This window comes from Ambystoma mexicanum, chromosome 2p (assembly GCF_040938575.1).
Source record: "Ambystoma mexicanum isolate Mex_15411 chromosome 2p, UKY_AmexF1_1, whole genome shotgun sequence".
In the NCBI taxonomy this organism is placed as follows: Eukaryota; Metazoa; Chordata; class Amphibia; order Caudata; family Ambystomatidae; genus Ambystoma; species Ambystoma mexicanum.
The window spans coordinates 1,000,561,530-1,000,580,343 of record NC_090923.1 but is presented as its reverse complement, the minus strand read 5'-3'; the positions used below and the strand labels follow the sequence as shown (position 1 = coordinate 1,000,580,343).

The following is an 18,814-nucleotide window of genomic DNA, read 5'->3' as shown; positions in this document are numbered from 1 at the left end:
AAGAGTCCCATTTCAAGCATCACCTCATAGAGCTTGGTCACCAGTTCGAGACTCAACTATGGTACCTTCATCTGTGTCAGTATCTGGTTGGCAAGAGGACCTGTTCAGGGATTTTTCTGATCCGGAGGAAGGAGAGATTACGCAGGAACGGGATGCTTCCCGTGAATGGGATGATTATATTGTTGAGAAACTCAGGAAGGACTCACCAGGTGATGCGTCACCTCCAGGTGAAGTTTCTTCGATAGAAAAGAAGTCGGTGCTCTATGAGCACAGGGACAAACGCAGAAGAACTGTTACCACCATTCCGCTTCTCGACACCATTTGGGAGTCTGGGTCGAAGATACTGGCCACACCCTTGTCCACACCTGCTTTAGTCTCAAGGCCTGAAAAGAAGTACAAGGCACCTGACTCGTCTCCAGATTGTTTGAGGTCATACAAAGCCAGACTCGGTCATCACAGTAGCAGCTAGAAAGAAATTGGCCAACCCATCATCACCACTATTAGCACTACCAGATAAGGACGGTCTTAAACTGGAAGCCATGGGTAGAAAGGTGCCTTCCTCAGCGTCTCTCACTATCAGAGCGGGCAACGCATTAGCCATGACAGCAAGGTTTGACCGCAAGCTTTGCCTTCGCATGTCCAAGCTGACCAAACACCTACCAGCAGATTTACAGGAGAAAGCCAGGTCCATCATTGCGGACGGAGAAGCCACTTCAGACCACATGATCGACACAGCTGTCGATGTGTCTGAATCCTGTTTCAGACAAATGGCCCACGGCACGGTGTTAAGGAGACGGGCATGGATGAAAGCCACAAATTTCAGGCCTAAGGTACAGGCACAGATTTTGGACATGCCCTTCGATGGGCAAGACTTATATGGCAAGAAGATAGATGACCATTTTAAAGGAATTAAAATGGACACAGATGCAGCTCAAGCCATCAGTTCCTTGAAGGATAAATATAAAGACAGCAGGGCCTTTCGAGCCCTTTCTAGGTGCAGCTTCAAAAGACAGAGGATACACACGTTCCACCTATGGTCAAAAGTCACAAGGTAACACATTTCAAGGCAACAGATATCAGTCCACCAACAGGTATTCCCAGAGAGGAAGGCGTGGCTCTTCCCAAGGAAAGTCCCAGAACAAACAGAACTAACCATTCGATTCTCCCCCCTCTATGCCAGACACCTGTGGGGGGAAGGGTAACCCAATTTTTCTCAACGCTGGAATTCGATATCAGACAAGTGGGTATTACCGGTGGTTCGCAGGGGACACACCATAGAATTCCTTGACCAGCCTCCATCCCTTGCCCCCACCCCTCGCAAAGTTCACATGCTGCAGAATGTCATGGCAGAAGTTCAAAAGTTACTGCACAAAGCAGCCATAGAGCCAGTCCCATATCCCCACAAAGGAAAAGGTTTCTACTCCCGCTTCTTTCTAATCAAAAAGAAAAACGGTCAATGGAGGCCCATATTGGACTTAAGGGCACTCAACAAATACATCAAACACATGAAATTCAAAATTATATCCCTGCAAGGCCGTCTTACTGTGGCTGAACAGAAACTACTTCCTAGCCACTCTGGACTTAGAAGACGCATACTTCCGCATTCCAATTCATCCTGCCCACAGACAGTTCCTCAGGTTCGCTATAGGAGACTGACATTTCCAATTTTGGGTACTCCCGTTCGGGCTAAAATCGGCACCGAGGGTATTCACCAAGTGTCTGGCGCCCGTAGCAGCGAACCTCAGAAGGTTGGGAACAGAGGTTTTTCCATATTTGGATGACTGGTTGATCAGGGCAAGCTCCCTCAGTCAAGCTCAATTGGCAGTGTCAAACGGTAAAACTCCTTAAAGAGTTAGGATTTTCGATAAACAACATAAAATCCTGCCCAGTACCCAGCAAGAAGGTTCTTTTTCTGGAAGCCGAGTTCGACACCACCATTCCCAGGGTAAGGCCATTGGCGGACAGAGTAACTGCCATCCTCCGCTCGACATCATTGTTCCTAGAAAAAGAGACGACCACGGTACGCTCTTTCAAATCCCTCCTGGGGATGATGTCCTCATGTATATTTCTCATACCAAACTGAAGACTTCGCATGAGACCGATCCAGGAGGCCGTGTACCACCAATGGAAACAAGCCAAGGGTTCATGGGAAGATGTAGTCTAGATACCGACGGCAGTACACAAGGCACTTCGATGGTGGAACACTCCACGGAATCTGCTCCAAGGGATGCCATTCCAGCACCAACATCCACTCTTCTCTTAAGGACAGACGCGTCCCTTTCAGGATGGGGGGGCACACTTGGCTGACCTGCAGACAAAAGGGACTTGGTCAGACCAAGAATGACAGCTCCACATCAATGTCCTAGAGCTCAGGGTGATACGATGGGCTCTAAAAGTTTTCCTTCCAGTAGTGGCAGGTCATGTCTTAACCATTCAGACAATACAACCTCCATGCACTACACAACCAAGCAAGGAGGCACTAAGTCAGATCTTCTCTCCGGAAGCTCAACTACAATGGTCCTGGGCCTTGCACCACAAAGTCCAGATCAGGGCGAACATCTTCTGGGATTGGACAATGTCTTAGCGAACAAACTGAGCAGGGAGGACGCGTCATCCCACGAATGGGAGCTAGACGAAAAGGAAGTTCAACGGATTTTCTCTGTATGGGGCCAGCCACAGATAGACCTTTTTGCCACCAGGATCAACAGGAAATGTCAAGCATTTGCCTCAAGGTACCTGGAACATTAATCAGCCGGAGATGCATTCTCGGTGGACTGGACAGGGAAGTTCCTTTATGCCTTTCCCCCATTCCACTCATAGCCAGAGTTCTGTGCAGAATGAAGGAGCAGGATTGCTCTATGATCCTAATGGCGCCGGACTGGGCGCGACAGATCTGGTACCAGACTCTGCAACATCTATCCCTGTGGTCTCCAGTTCGCCTCCAGGCTCATCACTACCTCTTGACTCGGCAGAACCACAAAGTCCTCCAGCACGACCCAGCGAGCCTCTCCCTCAGCCTGGTTCCTGAGCAGCACAAACACATGAACTTGAATCATCGGGCAGACTGCTGGGACATAATGAGGGCCTCAGGAGCCCCCTCAACAAGGATCACCTACGTGCGGAAATGGACCCGCTTTTCTAAGTGGTGTGAATCAGCAATTAACCCACTTACAGCTTCGGTAGAACAGTTACTACATTACTTATTTCATTTGGCTAAGGCAGGACTCTCCCTATCCTCCATCAAAGTTCACCTGTCGGCCATATCGGCATACACGACTCCTCCAGAAGCGCAGTCATTACTCTCTCTTCCGGCCATCAAGATCTTCCTGAAAGGGCTGATGCGTACTTATCATCCTACGCCCTCATCAGTCCCTTCCTGGAGCCTGAATACTGCCAACGGCTCTCATGGAACCCTTTCGAACCCATTCACAGATGTGATCTAAAATTCTTATCTTGGAAAACAGCCTTTCTGATAGCCATGACTTCGGCCAGGAGGATCCGTGAATTACAAGCCTTGTCTTCAGAACCTCCTTTTACCTTGTTTCAGCGGGACCGCATCAGACACCCAAAATTTCTGCCCAATGTCTTATCAGAAATGACACTCGCAGAGCACATTCTTCTACCATTTTTCTTCCGGAACCATATTTCGGAGGCAGAAAGTTTTACATTCCCTAGATGTGACTAGGGTTTTGAAATTTTATTTGCAGAGAACTAAAGAGTTCCGACTATCTAACAGACTGTTCATTGTCTTTGCGGGCCGCACGAAAGAACAACATATCGCCAAACAAAGTCTGTCAAGATGGGTCTCGTTATGCATTACCCATTGTTATCAATTGAAGGGCGACCCCCTCCCTCTCCAAACCGTCTTCAGCACACTCTACCAGAGCAAGAGCGGCATCTGTAGCTTTTCACGCAGGGGTTCCCTTGAAGGACATCTGCAGAGCTGCTACCTGGAGCACTCTGCACACGTTCGCTAAACACTACTGCCTAGCAGAAGATGCCAACAAAGAATCTGCAGTTGGACAGGCAGTGCTCCGCCACCTCTTTTCATAAGGTAGGACCAGCCTATTTTCCGCCTTTCCCAGATCCAATGCTGGAGAAGTCTTAGTTACTTACCTGTAACTGTATTTCTCCAGCATTGGTATCTTTCAAAGATTCACATGCGCCCACCCGCCTCCCCTGAGAGGCTGTTCCTATACTCAGCACCCACCATACTGTAGTTCCTACGGTTCAAAATCTGAAGAGGGCTGCCTGGGGTGGAGCTTAAGCCCTGCCACCTCATTGCTTGCGGCCATAAAGGACCAAAGTGAGGTGGAGAGACTACACAATGGAGTGGCTCATAAGCCACAATGGAGTATCTACATGCATTCTCTAGGGGAGAAGGGATGTATATTAAAGTTTTAATAATTCATTTTTATCACCGAGGCTTCCCGGTCTGACGGGGAATATTCAAGCATGTGAATCTATGAAAGATACCAATGCTGGAGAAATACAGTTACAGGTAAGTAACTAAGACTTTCAGTGGCTGTTTCGTGTTTCAGCTTCTTGCATCTACCACAAATGGCAATACCGCGGTTCCTGGCTGTCAAGATGGACTATCCTTGCTTCTAGGGGTCCAGCACTCTGTTGAGGGGGCTCAGGCTCGGTCAGTCCTGCCTACTAGGAATCCGGAGGCTTTAGGCCAGCTTAAAAGCAACTCGCACAATCTGGTGTGCCTCTCCCTGGCTATACGGTTTCCAGCAGCAACTCTGTGGAAATTCAACCAGCTCTGAGATGGATGTCCAGGTGGCTTACTTTGGAGTTGATTGGTCCCACCTGCTCAAAAGGGAGAAGTCGTCCTTGCAGGGGCTTCTCTGTCGATACGAATTTGGAGTTTCAGCACAACAGCAGGGCTTCACCGGTCAAAACCAACGGTCCAGGAGTTGCACCAGGCGTCATCTTCAAGTTATTCGCTTCCTTCGTCCAGTGGTTGACTCTGCCTTCCAAACCAAAGGACTCACCTTTTATTCAGTTCTCTCCCATTCATTCCAGCCTAGCTGTCAGTCACCCAGCAGGATGGCTGGCCTTGCCGGACAGCTAGCCAGTCACCACAGAGTGCATTTGGGCCTCCTAGGAGACTAAGCACAGGTAGTTTTGGGCACCTACATCACGTCCTGCCTACCCCAGACACTCTGGAGCCAGAGGCAGGCTTCACTCCTGAATCCCGCCAAAGGCGAAATGAACAAAGAGACCAAACCTGGTTTGGCGCGCCGAGAAAATCTCTAGAAGAATCTTGCCACAAAGAACTGGCGAAAAAAGCCATTTTTAAAAGATGGCGTCCGCGGATCCTTTACCGGAGCCACGAACGCGGTTCTCGGTAAATGCAAACCATGGTAGTTTGAACAAAACCACTGCCGCCAGCCATTCAGTGAGGAAAGGGTAACATAAAAATGTTACATGAGCAGCTAGACACAGGGGATACTAAGTATCCCCCTCCAGCACTCTATTGTAAAATAGGGTGTTCTGGGTCTAGAAATGTACAATGGTAAGTAAAGTCAATTTCACCTTACTGCTCTGGGAAACCGTTTATCCCAGAGAAGGTAGTGTAAACCTTGGGAAATCTGGAAGACTTCCCTGTGCCACTGCACTGAAGGTGCTGTGTGACACAATGTAAAAGAGTATGCCTGTGGAGTCTGTCAGACTCCATAAACAAAAGAAACGGTGTATAAAATGGCATCAAAACACATGAGGGAGTGGGGAAAAGGGTCACACTCCAGGTCAAATCAAGTCCTCAAAATCCAGCAAAGTTGCTGGGGGTCTCTAAGGTGGAGGGAATTGGCACATTTCTGAGAATTCTCCCTAACACTCACATTTGCCCCTCTTGAGATAGGTCTGGCTGCTCAGTCACACTACCAACTTGTGTAGTACAGACCTATACCAAAAGGTGGGTTACCTATTACCAAGCAGATAAGTTGTGTGTAGCCTCAGTCCACCAGGTGGGCCAGGGACACTTTTGGATCCTTGAATGCGTCGAGACCGATTGGTCCCCCTAGCCCAAGGGTTGAAGCACTGCTCATGGCCTTGGCAGATCAGGTAGTGCAGCAGGGCTTCACCTGCCCAAATTCAGGAAGGGATGCTTGGCTTCTTTGGGGGGAGTCCACAAATCCTCAGTCAGCTGCTCTTCTACAAAGGATACTTCACTCCAATGCTGATCTGAATAGCTGCAGGAGTCCTCTCCTTATCCCTATCCAGTCTGATAGCAAGTCCAAGCCCACCAATGGTAGGGAGCAGCATCATTCAACCAGCCAGCAGGGGTTCAATCTGGGACCACTATGGATTTCGCTCATACCACACATCACTTTCAGGCACCATGGAAGTGAATGGGACCAGACAGTCCCACCTCCTTCCTGGGCCACATGCCAAAGCATCACTAGCCAGTGAAAGCGACAGCTTTCCCGGGCAGGTGCATGTCATTTTATATGGACTTTCCTGACCTGATAAGGTAGGAGGGTGATCAAAGAACAATATGGATAAAGAACAAGTGACAATCTAGTGACCTGGTGATTTTAGGGCACTAGCCATGATCAGTAGCCATACGCAGTACACGCAAATATGCACACTCGAAAGAGCGCACAAATGGTAAAAATTTTGCCAGCAGCCTGTCTTTATGCACAAATAAAAGTGACCAAAAGTCCCAAGCGAAAAGACTAGGGTGAAAGAAAAGTATCCCCACTGCACTGTATTGTAAGATGCTGTGTGCACTCTTAAAGTTGCCTAAAAGGTAAAAAGACAAAAGGGAAGTAGTTTCCCAGTGCTGATGGTCTAAAAGACCCATCATTTTGCCCATAACACAATGAGCAAAAGACCAGGGCTCAATTTGATGTCAACTCTGGAAATTCGCCAGGTAGGTGACCTTTTTTCCTGCCCCATAAAAGCTCACCCCCTACATATTCCAGGATGGGTATTATTTCCCATTGGATACTCGCATCCTACAATATTTGGGGAAAGTGCTTGACGTTCTTGGGAGTGCAAATTTGGGGAAACGTCCCCTCTGGCAACCTTTTCCCAGGCGACTTTATCACTGGATACCAAGGCCAGGGGAGCAAAGCTGAAGGCATCACTTTCCTGTAAAAAGTCAGGACAGGTTCAAAGGCAAAAGGTTTGGGGGGGGGGCATAGAACTGTGGTACAACTGAAATATTTCCCAGCCCTTGTAGGGCTTAGTAAAACCATACAACTGAGACAGTGCAAAACTTCACTCTTGGGCTGTACCTCCCGAGTATTTGGTAGTGTAGACAGTGCAGCCAGGCTTATCTTAGGAGGGTGAGAGGGCTGTAGGATGGTAAAAAGAACATGTAGCATACAAATGGTTGAACAGAAACACGACCTGAAGTATTATAACGAATAAAGGTTTATTATAAATACAAATAGGCCAAGGTAAATCTTGGGGGGTAAGTACAACACAATGCTTATGGTACACTGACCAAATCAAAGCGTAGACCTTGTTCAGAATCACTAACAGTATTTCTAGGCAAGTCAGACCTACTCATACACATTTAGAATGGAACATCTATTCAGGGGGGTGGGGGGGCAGTAAAAGCACAAGTAACCTTTAGATCGATTCCAGTAATTCAAGTGTAGTAGACCCTGTCAGTTATGCTGTGACACATGGTCAAGGAGACACTTAGTAAACCAACCGTTACCAGGATACTTTTCCGAATAGTGGAACACCAGTTCATGGAATAGTATAAACCTATAACTACATTCAGGATAACACTCGGTTATACCAGGTAAGACCTAATATTGTAATATACTATTACAGTTGTTTTTCTGATCAGTGGAACACAGATTGCGATAAGCAATAATTCTCTAACTTATTTTAGGATGGCTGAAGGCAGACCAAGGTTAGTAAAACCCACAGTACGCATATTCAAAATGGCACACTTCTTAAGACTTACGTCAGACTTATTCTGGACCGGCTATATAGCAGGTCGTGGGAAGCAAGACCCAGTTGATCAGTTTATACACTTAGGAAATAGTAAGTGAAGCCAACAGCATTACTTTTGGGAAGTGGGGGGACCCAATTCACAGGTGCGTTAAACAACCTTATGTATACTTTTAAGAATGGCAAAACACATTCAAAGTATAGTAAGCACTTTTGTAACTGCTCATATTTCAGAGGGACAGTTACCAACCAACTCTTTCACAAGTAAGTAACTTTTAAACACTTGTTACGTTTTTCAGGGTTGAACCCTTTTCTTAGCCAGTCCTTCCCAAGTCTATTTCATGAGTTGTCTCAAAGGCAGAAGAGGGACCCTAGTGGTCTAGGCGCCAGCTGTAGGCAGGTTGAGATGGGGTTCAGTTGCAGGACAAGTCAGAGTTCCTAAGGAAGTCCCTTAAAACAATTGGCTATAGAGTTAGAAAGGGTCCATGGACTTCAGAGAAGACGCCCTAGAGGGATCCGAGCATTGGGCCTGAGTGTACTGGATGAGAGGACTCCCAATCGCATTATCACCCGCCAAAGCTTCACAGGGGTTGCACAAGGCGTAAGGTAAGTAATACCCCTGCCAACACAGTACCTAAGAGAAGTTTGCAGCTGGACGTCTTCAAGATCTGCAGCCCAAAACCTGGTCCTTGAATTCCTTGTCAGGGTGACTGGGCATTGGAAGGGAATTTTCAGCTGACATCGATGAGGAAGGCTCCAGGCAAGAGTTTCTTCAAGGCTGGTCGTGGGTCTATGGTTTTGGCGCCCTTTTTCGGGGGCCAGGTGAAGACTGAATATCACTGGCCGAATTCTCGTCGCTAATCTGGTCCAGCACTCTGGTGAGTGGACTTCAAGGATTCAAATCAAATCTCCAGAGGTCCAGCAGGATGCCACCAAAGTTTCAGCGAGATTCGGTATTCTGAGGACTGTACACTGCACAATGGCACAAGGTCCCAGGGTATTGCAGCCCAGAAAGGTCGCAGCATGCCATGAGATGGCTCAAAATTCAGGTTGTCTGGAGTCTAGTGAATCGGACCAGGCTCTGGGCCGTGGTCGTTTTTGGGACCCCAAGGTTGTTTGGCAGGGAGAGCAACATTAGGCTCAGGTTACACAGACTCACCAGTCTCTGGAAATCATCTCAGCCAGATTTTCTTCATCTTCCTTTTCGGATTTAGTTCCAGTGGTTGACTACCTTTTCAGCTTCCGGGGTCGGGACTTTGGCTTGGTTCCTGTATAACCAGCAGGCATGCTACATTCAAACCTGAGGGGGTGGTAGTCCTTTCAGGACAGCCAACCTCCCAGTTGAAACTGGTTTGCAGCAGGCCAGCTGGAAGACAAAGGGCTGCAGAGGTTTCCACTCTTACTTGGCTTCCTGCCTTCTCAGACACTCTGGAGCCTGGGCGGGCTTGCCCAAGTTAACCCGCTGAAGACGTAACCTGCACAAAGGACTTTCCCACCCTGAAGTGTAAGGGAAACAAGCAAACAGAAAATGGCAAAATAACGGCCTGCCTTCTTTTGGGGGGGGAAAAGCACCCAGGGGTGCCTTACCGCAACTGTATCATTCCTAGCCTTCTGTAGGTCTGTTTTCACCTCGTGTGCGTCAAACAGAGGGGTAGCATTGACTGTTTTCTTTTCATTGTCCAAAAGGACAGCCAGCCAACCAATTAGAATTGGTTTCACTCGGGCACACCTAGAGACAAAGGACAGGGAGGTTTCGGGACCCTCCCTCACTTCCTGCCTTTCCAGACACACTGAGTAAAAGCTCAGTAGAAACTAACTAGCAAGAAATGGCAAAAAAAGAAGACGGGTGGGTGGGTGGGTGGGGTGGGAGGACATTTTGAGAAAATAGTCACCCTTGGGTGCAGCACTGCAACTGAGGATATCAGCCTGCAGATGCATGTCACTAGGTAGTAAAAAAAAGAAACACTGCCACCAGCCATTCAAGTGAGTTAGTGTAACAAGACTTTACATGGGGAATGGGTTCAAATAATTACTATGTACCCCCCTCCCCCCCCCCCAGCACTCCTCTTAGGGTGTTGTGTGCTGGACCCATAAAGTGTAAAGGTAAGCAAGAGAAGGGTTCTCTTACTCTTCTTGGAAACAGTAGTTCGCCCAAGAAAATGTAGTTAAACATTAAGAGAAATCCAAGGGACTTCTCAGTGGTACTGCACAAAAGGTGCTGTGTGTCGCAATGCAAAAGCAGATGCCTATGGTGGTTACCAGACCCCATAAAAAGTAAGGAACATAGAAAATCATAGTCAGGAAAACCCATGAGTGAGGGAGAAAAAGGTCCCACTCACTCTGCCCGGAGCCCAACAGAAGAGCTGGAGATCTCGAAGGTTAAAGGGAATTGGCACAGAAATGAAAATTCTCCCCAACAGTCCTTACTTAACTTGAACTGCTGATTGCCTTCTTAAAGTCTACTGGAGTGCTTATTTAACTTAGAATTGTATTCCACAGTTTTATTGGTATATAAACTATAACCCTACCAAATAGTTATACCAAGGATACTTTTCAGGTTATACTGACCTTAAATTGTAACATGGGGTTAGGCTTACCTTGAATTGCTAAGTGCACTTCTAAAACAGTTTACTGGGTTCTTACTTGTGCATGAGTAGCTGACTGCCCCCCTGATATGCCATTTATAACGCGCCTATACACAGGTGTTAAGGCGCGACAAGGCAAGGGCGGGGAAACAAAGGGAAGACAGCGATCCTACAGGTGACATTGAGATTGTGCAAGGGCAGGGATGTGGGATGTGGGGGGTGGGGGCAGTACATAGGATAAAAGTAGAATAAAGGCAATAAATAGAAAAGCGCCCAGCTGGTGGCAAGTGCAAGAGTAAGTGCAGACATCAGGTGTAAAGTGCTAGTAGGGGCTGTAGGGATGCAGAATCAGTCCCTAAGTGCAAGGGTTGCCAGGGAGTGTGGGGTGGCAGCGCAGGTGTGCAACTGGTGGGGCGGGGACCTGGGCCCGAGATCAGAGGGTAGCCAGTGCAGTTTCATATTCAGTCAGGAGATCAGCAGGGGAGAGGAGGAGAGAAAGCAGAAGCAAAGAGGAAGGTCTTGAGGTGCTTCCGGAACCGGAGATGGTTCTCCTTCAATTTGAGTGAGGCAGGGAGGCTGTTCCAGAGAGAGGCCCAGCAGAAGAAAGATCTACCGCCAACTCGCTGCTTGGAGAAGTGACTAACCCTGAGGGAGTTGGAGGCCGATGAGCGACGAGCTCGAGAAGGAAGATATTTAGGAAGAGGTATTGAGGTCCCAGGCCCCAGAAGGCCTTGTGGACAATGCAGAGGGTTTTGAACTTCGCCACTGGAAGCCATTGCAGAGATTTCAGTCCTGGAGAGATGGGATTCGTTGGGCTTGAGGACAAGTCTCGCAGTCATGTTTTGGATGAGTTGCAGAGGGCAGAGAGTAGAGGCAGATTTAGAAAGAGGCTGTTGCAGTAGTCCAGCCTGGAGAGAACCAGAGCTCTGGAGACGGTGAGCTTCTGGGGGGAAGGAGAGGAAAGTAAGAATACCTCTGAGGAGGTGCAGCTGGTAGTGTGACTTCTTAGAGACGTCCGAGATGTGAGGCGAGAAGAACAGTGTGGAGTCAAAGATGACCCCAAGGTTTTTAGCCTCAAGTGGGAGCAGGAAGAGGGCTGAGAGAGGCCGGCCAAAGGGTTCCAGGAAAGGAGGGAGCAGGTGTGCCGATCAGAATATTGGTCTTACTGGCATTAAGGCAGAGATCATTGGTGGCACACCACTCCTGGATGATTGAAGGACAGTCGGAGATGAGAGAAGAGGAGGTGGCCGAGGGGAGCCTGAAAATAGTGAGTGTCATCCACATAGCACTGAAAGTTGGTGCAGAGAGCGGCAATGCGGTGGGCAAGATGTGCCAGGTATTGGTTGTACAGCCACAGAGAGAGGTTGGACCCCTGGGGAACACCACAGGTAGAGATAGAGGCGAGGACGGACCCAAGTTGGACCTGGGAGGGTCGATCAGAGAGGAAGCGAGGGCCTGATCGCTGATACCCAGGTTATCACGCAGATGGTTGAGCAGGATGGCGTGGGTGACCGTGTCAAAGGCAGAGGAGAGATCAAGTAAGATGACACAGGGGGTGTTGGAATACAGGTTGGAGAGCAGGTCTTCGGAGATGTTCAGGAGAGCAGTTTCCGTGCTTCTGGCAGCTCTGAAGCCAGACCGATGGTCATGGAGACAAGCAACAGATACATTGTGAAGATTAAGTTGGGAGATGGCCAGCTTTTTCAGGAGTTTGCCCAGGAAAGGAGTGATGAGATTGGATGATAGTTAGCCGGGCAGGAAGGGTTGGCAGAGGGTTTCTTAAGAGGGTCCACAAGGGAGTGCTTCAGGGGGAGGGGAAGACTCTAGTGGCAAAGGAGTGGTTGCAGAATCAGCCAGAGCAGGAGCTATGGTGTCAATATGGTCCTTAGTGGTTTTGGAGGAACAGGGGTGAACCTGTTTCAACAAGACTTTCATAGATCGGACTTGTCTAGAAACCTTGTCTGCGGGGAACAGGAATGAAGGGCACTGCACTTGGGTTTAAGGGTGACGAGATCTGAGTTGTACCAAGAGTTGCCCTTGGCTTTGGGAGCAAGAACATCGAGAGTATCGGATATAGCAGAGTGGAGCTTGGAAAGGGCTGTGCCAGGGTGAGAGTTAGCCAAGGGTGCAGGGGGTGAGAAAGTGGCGGCGAAAGACTCAGCTGACGCGCTTCATGGGTGGAATAACTGAGAAGCTAGGTGGGAGTGCTGCAATTGGCATAGCATGAGGGGTAGAGAGGGTGAGATGGTAGGAACGGAGAAAGTGATCAGAACATCAAGAGTATGTTCTGCAGTGTGAGTTGGGCCAGAGGTGAGAATAGAGTGAACGAGTCGCAGAGGTCACAAGAGTTCAGTGGAAGGACAGGACACCTCCAGGTGGATGTTGAAGTCTCCAAGAAGGTGTTGAGTGGTTGAGACCAGGAGGGAAGAGGAGAGGTCCGCCCACTCAGAGAGGAATGATATCTGACCAGGTGGCTGATGGATGGTAGACACAGTAAGGGAGTGGCTAGGAGAGAGAGAGAGAGAGAGACTGCAGACAAGACATTTGTAAGAGTAGGCTTTCTTAGGAATGACAGAGGCAGGAATCCACTCGGGAAGATCAGGGCTACACCCCCTCAAACGGTTGGATCTTGGCGCAGAGGGGATCTTGTAGCCCTCAGGGAGGAGAGTGTCAAAGCTTGTGACGGAGCTGGCTGTGAACCATGTCTCGGTGAGACCGACGACATTGCAGTCAAGTTCCTCCAGGAGGTGTCAGATGTCAGAGGAGTGTTTGACAGCTGAGCGAGAGTTTAGATTGGCAATATGGAGAAGGTTGCTGTCCTTGAAAGACTTCCGGGGCTGGGGGGTACAAATAAGAGGTACACCCTGCGGAGATGTAGATGAAGCCCAAGGGGGGAGGCAGAAGAGGAAGGAAATGGCAAGGTAGTCACAGAGGAGACCGCAGGGGAGGCGAGGAGGCTGTGGAGGGGAGAGGGCAGCAGGAGAAGTGAGGAAATTGATGAGGCGCAGGCAGTGTCTATCAAAGAGGAGAAGGTTGGCTTGAGGGCCTTGGACAAAGACCGTACCATTCAAGTAAACATTAATGATGACCTGAGTGGAAGGAGGACAGGAGGGCCTCCCACCGGGTGCCACCACTAATGGGAGAGAGAGCACAGAGACCATATATAGAGTCCATAGGTCTGGTGAGGGAACGACTAAGAGGATGTTGGTAAAAGTTTGCCTGGAGGAAGCACTGGTATAGGTCTCGGCGATAGGGAGGCCTGGGTTGGAGACCAGGATGTCCTCTTTAAACCTCTTCTCACCAGATTTGGTGAGGAGAGCAGGATAGTTGATGGAGAAGCAGTTAGAAAAGATAGGAGAGGAGTGGGAAGGGGGTAGAGGGTAGGGGAAGGGGTAGGGGAGAACACTAGGGAATGACACAGGGCAGGGAGCAAGCAGACTTGAGAGAGACGAGACAAGTTGACAATTGGGCAAGACGACAGGCGCTCAGATAGTGGTAGAAAGGTTCGCTATATTAGTTCTTTGCTGAAGGCTTAGATTCTACAATGCAATTTTTAAAAACGGGAGAAAACGCACTCTGCTGTAAGGACAAGTTTGCAGGTAGAGTGAGGTTCTATACCTAACCTGGGCCACTCCTACCTTCCTTAGTCGCTGCTGGATGACGGCTGGCAACTGGCTCCCCCTGCTGACACCTGCAGGCACTAGATGGAGCCGCCTCAGTGGAGGCCGCCCTTTACCTTGAGGCCCTGAGGCTGCCAGGGCAGAGGGCTGCCCTAGGGAGGATCAGTTAGACCAGAGAGAGCCAATCAGGGGAGGCGGGCAGGCGGGCTGCGAGGAGGGAGGGAAGGCAGAGGACATTGCGGAACGGAAACGGAGGGACAAAATGGGGCCAAGGAGGGTCATGGCAAGAGCCCCACTCACCTAATCAACACCTGATGAAAGTGCATGATGCATAACGAAAAGTATGGTGCATTTTACTAGCTTTGAACTGTGTTCTGAAAAGTAATGGTGGTATTGGAACTGTATCCATTCCTAACAGTTACATATGTTACAATGTGTATACTTGTAACAGTGTTGGTCTGACTAGGTGCTTCTTGAAACTGAGTTCCTTGAACTGCATATTCCTATTCTGAATAAGGTTGTAGTTTGGTTTGTACACCATAAATTGTCTGATTTTATAATTGTGTTATAGTGCTTACTTTTCCAAAGATGTATCTTTGACTACATGTATTTAAAATAAACCATTATTTTTTTTTACAATACATAGTGTATCAGTGTTTCTTTGGACCATATGTATGCTAACATTTCTTTGTACTTATCTACAGTCCTCTCTCCCTCCTAAAATAAGCCTGGCTGCTCTGCCTATGCGGCCAACCTTCTCAGGTGGTACAGCCTTCGACTAAGAGTACTGCCTACTTGTATGGCTTCATGAAGCCACACGCATCTAACGCGTTTCCTTACCTAGAAGGCAGGCAGCCTTTCAAGTCATCGATAGCCTTCTGTTTTTAGCACCTTTTTAGGCATGTGTGCATTTGCAGTCTGAACAAGGCGTATCTGGTGTCTTTTTAATTTTATACCTAGGACGGTTTTTGGAAAAGCTGCTAAATGGGCTGCTCTGCCCTATAGAAGCATTATGCAAAGAATATGTCCATTCCATGCTTGGTTCGGTCCAAGTGGTGGGCCTGGTTTTTTGAAGTGCAGTACTTGTGGTTGGGCTCGTGGACTTTATCATTTTAAAGAGAAACTACGTTTGTAGTGCACCAGTACCAATCGCTTAGTGGGGGGAAAATCCTTTAGTGGCAACAATGCTTAGTTTATAGGAAAGTGTGCTATAAACATGCAATACTAGGAGTTCTAATTAGTAACGTGTTTGTGGTGTTTCATTTGTTACCATTTATGCAGGAAACCGACGACAGTGAAACCGAGGATGAGGATGAAACCTCACAGATCCATGCGAACCAGCAGACTGCAAGGTTTCAGAGGTGAGAAGTCTTGGTTTGTGCTTGCGGGAAGACCTAAAGGACAAATATTTGTTTTGGGGTAATTGCAAGGGAAAAGGAATGTGGAAAAGTAAGTTTGAAAAATGGCCACTAGAGATTGGAATTATGGATGAACTAGTGGTATGCTTTGTGTGTGATGCTTTTCTTGCTGTTAGGATAGCTGCATTGGGGGTAGTAGATACGTTACTTTGCTTGTTTTGGTTGTTTTTGCTCTGGTTTATCAGTGCCGTCATTTCTGAATGCCCACAAAAAGCTACAGCTTGTGATCCAGTCATTTGGGTCATTTTGTTAGAAATGAATATTGCGTGAAATCTGCAATCTGCTTGTGACAACTGCAATAAGCACTGTGAGCTTATATTTTTAACTGATATTTAATTCACCAAGTGCTTCTGAAATCTACAGCAGTTAGCTTTATAGCCCCGTTCACTTACTGCCGCTGGTGGTATCCAGGGCAAACGGCAGCCTTGATGATGATCTTTTGAATGTGCTGCTGAGATTTCGAATAGTGGATGCCTGGCATTGACAGCTGGCTGATTGACTTTAACAAAAGCTTGTGCTTCAGTCACACGGATTTGGACGCATTTCTTGTTTTATCTAATCCAAAACCTGCAAAGGGATTCAACATTTTTAGTTTAGTTATTCCTTTTGATCAGTACAAATTACATTTTGTTGGTAATGTGGTGCCATGTCTTGTGGGACGGAGTCTGTCCAAAGGATAGCACATTGCAGACGGTTCCTATAATTGTAACCTTTTAGATTTGTGGGCAGCTTTAGGCATTGAGAACTTCAAAGTGGATCTGAGGCCACTCTTTTGCATGGGTAATTAATCTTGGCGCGGCCTGGAAAGGGCATATTTCATGCAAACCCGTCTATTTATTGTCTCTTACGTTTGACATCTTTTCACTCTGCAGTGCAGATTGTGCTCTGCCACTAGGGAACTGGATTCATGTGAGGATGGATATGTCTTCTAATCTGTTTGTCCCTTTTCTCCCTCTTCTCTGTTGCCCTGGGTTTCAGCCCTCCTGCTCCGTATATGCACTTTGGCTCCCACCCTCCTGTGGCTTTGCCCATTCCTGCATCTCTAGCCACGCCCGCCCTGACGGCTCCTGCTCCAGTTCCACGGGTTCCTACACAAGACGACGACGAGGAGGACTATGACTCTTAACCTAGCTGTGGGTTTATTTCCTTCCAAACAGTGGAAGGGGAGAAGAGGAGAAAAAGAACCCCGTCATTTTTTATTTTGTTTTAAGTTACTGCATTTGGAGTAAGCGAAAAATGCAGCTCTTAGGTTTATAAAAGGAAAAAGTGTTTTACCTTTTATGTGTTTGTTATTTTTCATCATGAGATTGGCGACACAGTACACCGTTAAGATGAATTCCTACCAGCGAAACTAGATTTCAGCAAGGCCCCTGACTGCTGAAAGGATATGGTTTATCTCCTGTCCCATCCTTTGCATATAGCACAGGAAGATCTACCTTGCAGAACGTTCCCAAGTGATCTGGTCTGTGCGGTGTCCGTTGTTTTTGTTAAATTTGGTGCAACAAGTTTTGGAGAGCAAAGTGCAATCTGATTTTAGGGTTTTATTTTGCCTGTTGTAACTTATCTTGTAAGTATGTTTGTTTATTCCAGGTATTGTGGTGTAGTGATATCAGGTGACATGGATATGAGGAGGGGCAATAATCCCAAAGGCATTTTTTTGTGATGTCTTTACGCACCATTTGTGTTTTTGTAAGCGGTACATGTGAAAAGATGAGCAGACCAGTTTACTGGAAGACAGGGAAACCTTGTTGGCTTCAGGATCTGTTAAATGATGGGGCACACTTGAGATAAGTGGGTGGGGTCAGGAGAAAAGCAGGGAGGTCTGTGACTCGGTGTTGAATGGTGGCAAGTGATCTTGTCACATCTCTATGGCTAACATGAGTGCACCAACCTACATTTTCCCTGTCGACTTCTGTGCGTTGTGGTAGGCTGAGCTGGTTGCAGTGTCTGATGTACTACTATTTCTCATGTTGGGAAGCAGGGAGAGAGTGCACAGACTTAAACATTGGAGTGGGATTGTTTGATGCATACTTAAAAAAAAAAACTCAGCAGTTTATTGACCCCGAAAGGCCTTTCTTGAACAAGGATTAGTTGTTCCCCTTTTTGCTCTGGATGAATGGGGGCGGGCCGGGGGGGGGGGAGCCTGAGGGCAAGGTGGCAGCACAGACTGGAAAGATACTGAATTTCAAATAATTCATGTTTTACAGGGGTGCATAGTGAGGGGCGATTGAACATTCTTTTGAATGGATAATGATGCAGATGGGACCTGGGAGTTGTCTGGCAGTCTTACTCGCCAACGTGATTCATTCTCAGCCGAGATTTCTTCCCTAACCCTATCCTTGCAAACTATAATTCTGTTGCGTTCCTTGTAATAGGTAATCAGCCGCCGCTGCTTGCCTTTGTGCTAAGACTGCGGATGTAGTTGAGGATGAGTGATTTGAGTAGGTGTTTTCGGCAGCACTAGAAAGATGAGCATTTGGGGATAATGACATGAAAGTGACGACTTTTGATGTGCAACGAAACGTTTTTCAGGCATCTGCGATTGCCATGTTTTAGGCCTCTTTCCCATGCACTTTTCTGATTTTGTTGAGAACCTTTTGGTGCCTTGCCAGATTTCTCGTATCTCGGACAGATTTGTTTTTTAGACTTCATTTTTAAACACTGCTTTTAGATGGACAAGAACAAGTGCTCTCCTGTCAAACACTATTTTAACCCCTTCATATTTTCAGTTCAGAAATCTAAAGTAGGAAGAGTAGTTCTTCATTGCAGACCCCCTACCGAGACAAGCATTGCGTTGCACCTTCATTGTTTAACAATCCTATGCCCCAAACAGAGAATGGAACTACGGCGGACACCATTATCTTTTCTGGGGGAGTTTGCGAATGCTAGCCTTTTCTATTGATGCAATTTTATTGAAAGGGGGTGGGCGTAGGGGTACAGCCCATACCCCCCACGGTTTACTCCTTCTTTGAATCTGCAATGGATGGCAGGGTGATTAACAAATATGAAGGTGTAAAGTATAAATACATTTTTACTGTAAAAATCGAATTTTCCACAACCAACGCAAAATATGTAGATTTTTACAGTTCAAAGGACTAAAAGAAATAAACATTTCACACAATGCAGTTTTGTGAAAGCAATTTTCTTATGATGATGTTACCATTACCAATTGACATAGGTGGTGGGGATTCCTCTTCATCCCCTTTATACTCAGAAAATCTCGCTATAGATGGAAACCCAAGATGTACCAACCACCCCTCTCATTTAA

General features: G+C 47.5%; 1 protein-coding gene across 1 annotated transcript in view; it reads left to right on the top strand.

The window, feature by feature from the left end:
* DRAP1 (DR1 associated protein 1) overlaps positions 1-18,671 on the top strand; it is a 245,443-nt gene extending 226,772 nt beyond the window's left edge. The window contains exons 6-7 of the mRNA XM_069644811.1: positions 15,410-15,489; positions 16,525-18,671. Of these exons, the coding sequence (XP_069500912.1) occupies positions 15,410-15,489; positions 16,525-16,672 (228 nt within the window). The 3' untranslated portion in view covers positions 16,673-18,671. The remainder of the gene's footprint in view (positions 1-15,409; positions 15,490-16,524) is intronic.
* The last annotated feature ends 143 nt before the right edge of the window (positions 18,672-18,814 follow it).